This window comes from Colobus angolensis, unplaced genomic scaffold (genome assembly GCF_000951035.1).
Source record: "Colobus angolensis palliatus isolate OR3802 unplaced genomic scaffold, Cang.pa_1.0 Scaffold12, whole genome shotgun sequence".
Taxonomy (NCBI): Eukaryota; Metazoa; Chordata; class Mammalia; order Primates; family Cercopithecidae; genus Colobus; species Colobus angolensis.
The window spans coordinates 7,116,929-7,119,514 of record NW_012113141.1 but is presented as its reverse complement, the minus strand read 5'-3'; the positions used below and the strand labels follow the sequence as shown (position 1 = coordinate 7,119,514).

The 2,586-nt window shown below is 49.1% G+C and overlaps 1 protein-coding gene across 2 annotated transcripts in view; it reads left to right on the top strand.

The window, feature by feature from the left end:
* The first annotated feature begins 343 nt into the window (after positions 1 to 343).
* MYOZ1 (myozenin 1) overlaps positions 344 to 2,586 on the top strand; it is a 10,886-nt gene continuing 8,643 nt past the window's right edge. Inside the window, exons 1-2 of one of the 2 annotated variants that reach the window (XM_011928127.1) lie at positions 344 to 690; positions 2,124 to 2,214. In XM_011928127.1, coding sequence (XP_011783517.1) covers positions 2,142 to 2,214 — 73 coding nt within the window. In that variant the 5' untranslated portion in view covers positions 344 to 690; positions 2,124 to 2,141. The remainder of the gene's footprint in view (positions 691 to 2,123; positions 2,215 to 2,586) is intronic. The other variant, XM_011928117.1, reaches the window with a different exon arrangement.

Below are 2,586 nucleotides of genomic sequence, written 5' to 3'. Positions count from 1 at the left end.
ATCCAAGTATTTGCCTTTTCTTAAAACTGCCAGAGCTCAAGAGGAAAGAATAGAGTGAGGCAGACAGAATAATTGTCAAGTATTCCCCACATAATTCCTTTGTAGGAGGTACTGGGTTTGCTATCCAGGAACTTTAAAAGAGCAGTTCCATTGTGAAGACTTCCCTTTTCGTCCCCAAACATAGCGCTTTAAGCCTTCCCTGCCCCAAATACACCCACAGGTCTCTCCACTCTGCCCTGGATTGGCTTTGTGTGGCCCTCAGGGCATGTTCCCCAGACGCTCTCTCTGACTGAATTCCTATCCAATACTTGCTGTCTACTTCCTGTCTCCCTCTCAGTCTTCAGTTTCTACCTAAGTGCTTGTTTGGATCTGAGGCTCTAGGTGCAGTGTGAAGGGGAGTCCCTGGGCAGACTGATCCCTGGCTCAGACAGTTCAGTGGGAGAATCCCAAAGGCCTTTTCCCTCCTTCCTGAGCCTCTAGGCAAAGAGGGAGGGATCTTGGTTCCAGGGTCTCAGTACCCCCTGTGCCATTTGAGCTGCTTGCGCTCATCATCTCTATTAATAACTAACTTCCCTCCCCCACTGCCAGTGCTGCCCCCACGCCTGCCCAGCTCGTGTTCTCTGGTCATAGCAGCTCAGTCCTCCAAAGCTGCTGGACCCCAGGGAGAGCTGACCACCGCCCAAGCAGCCGGTAAGTCTCCAGCTCTATCGTTAGAGAGGTTGGAGCCCACTCTGTTGACTTCTGTTTCTGTGTCTACAATTGTGATTCTTGATCCTGGGGGAGTCTCCCCTCTCCTCATCTATGCTCAGCTCCCAGCTGTCCAGTTGGAAGGAGAGGGGCCCAGGAGTTTGGGGGGAATGGAGATGTCAGGGGAGCACTGGAAGAATGGGAAGGGAGACCCCACTAAGTCAGTAGAGTTGCAGATATATTTTTTTGAGACAGGACTTAGAGGAGGACAGCATTTCACTGAGTGCCAACTTCTCTTAAGAAGGGATCGGAGTCTATCTTATCCCAGTTTGTCCCTTTCCATTGCCAGATCCTATTACTATGTTTCTGCCCCACCCCAATTCCCCACTGCTATGATACTGCTGAATTTACATGTGTCGGGATTTGGATGCTCCCTACCCTTCCCAATTCCACACCTGCCCCACTCTGGGGTCTGTGGCGGGAGTGATTGCAGGAGCAGGGCCATGACTTCCCAGGCCGTGTTCCAGCTGGCCTGATGAAGGAGCAACAACCTCTCCTTCCTATGGAGAGTGTTTTTGGCTGAATCTCCTCAACCCTGGCAGAACATTTCTGTGTCCTCCTGGGGACTGGGGGAAGACTGAGGAGAGATCAGAGCCTGGAATCACAGTCCCAGTCTGATATCCCAATGCAAATAAAAACTTCAAATCATGCCAAGTTGATGAAACCTGGGTGCCTTGCCCTGCCTGTATTATTGTTTTTTTTTAAACACTCCCCACCCCTAGCTATGTTCCTAATTCCTGCACTGACTCTATAAAAAACAGCTCACAACAAGTTGGTAGACAATAGGGGCCGGTGTGCATCTATACTTCCTGTCCTGCATCCCAAGAAAAGAGAAGCCCTAAAGCGCTAGTTTTCACCTTTTGGGGAAATACATACTTCTTTGAAAATCTGGGTCAGACGAAGTGGCTCGCCCCTGTAATCTCAGCACTTTGGGAGGCAGGAGGACTGCTTGAGCCCAGGAGTTTGAGACCAGCCTGGGCAACATGGCAAAACCTCATTTCTACAAAAAAAAAAAACAAAAACATTAGCCAGGCATAGTGATGCACACCTATAGTCCCAGCTACTTGGGAGGCTGAAGTTGGAGGATCACCTGAGTCCAGGGAGGTTGAGGCTGTAGTGAGGCATGATTGTGCCATTGCGCTCCAGCCTGGGCGACAGAGTGCAATCCTGTCTCTAAAAAAGAAAAAAAAATATTTTTGTGACATTGCACTCCAGCCTGGGTGACAGAGTGAGATCCTGTCTCTAAAAAAGGAAGAAATATATTTTTTTGTCCCCTCAAGCCCTTAAACCCAGGTTAAGAAGTAGTGGTCTCCTACAGACACTCACTCTTCCCAGTCCCTGTCCGTCCTCCAAGTCCTCCTTCCCACCCTATCCAGGCTGAATCCACCTCCACAATGCCGCTCTCAGGAACCCCGGCCCCTAATAAGAAGAGGAAATCCAGCAAGCTGATCATGGAACTCACTGGAGGTAGGACACGTTTGCATCTACCTAGTGTGGGACTTCTTAAGAGCATCCCTAACCCAAGAGTCCCAGAAATATATATCTTAGGGTGAACAGACAAGAGAAATTAACTGGTGGGAAGGCAGGTGATGGAGAGTGGGAGAGGGAAGGATAAGAAGGGTAGGGAGAAAGAGAGAAAGGATTCAACACCTTCTACCCTTTTTACTTCATAATCTGAGACAATACCCTGCCATGTTACCCTGCACAGGTCCAGGACCACAGGACCCATGAGTCAGTGAGGTATATTTGAGGAAGAAAATATAACGGAGACTGGCACAGAAGTTTGAGACCAGCCTGGGCAACATGGCAAAACCTCATTTCTACAAAAAAAAAAAAAAA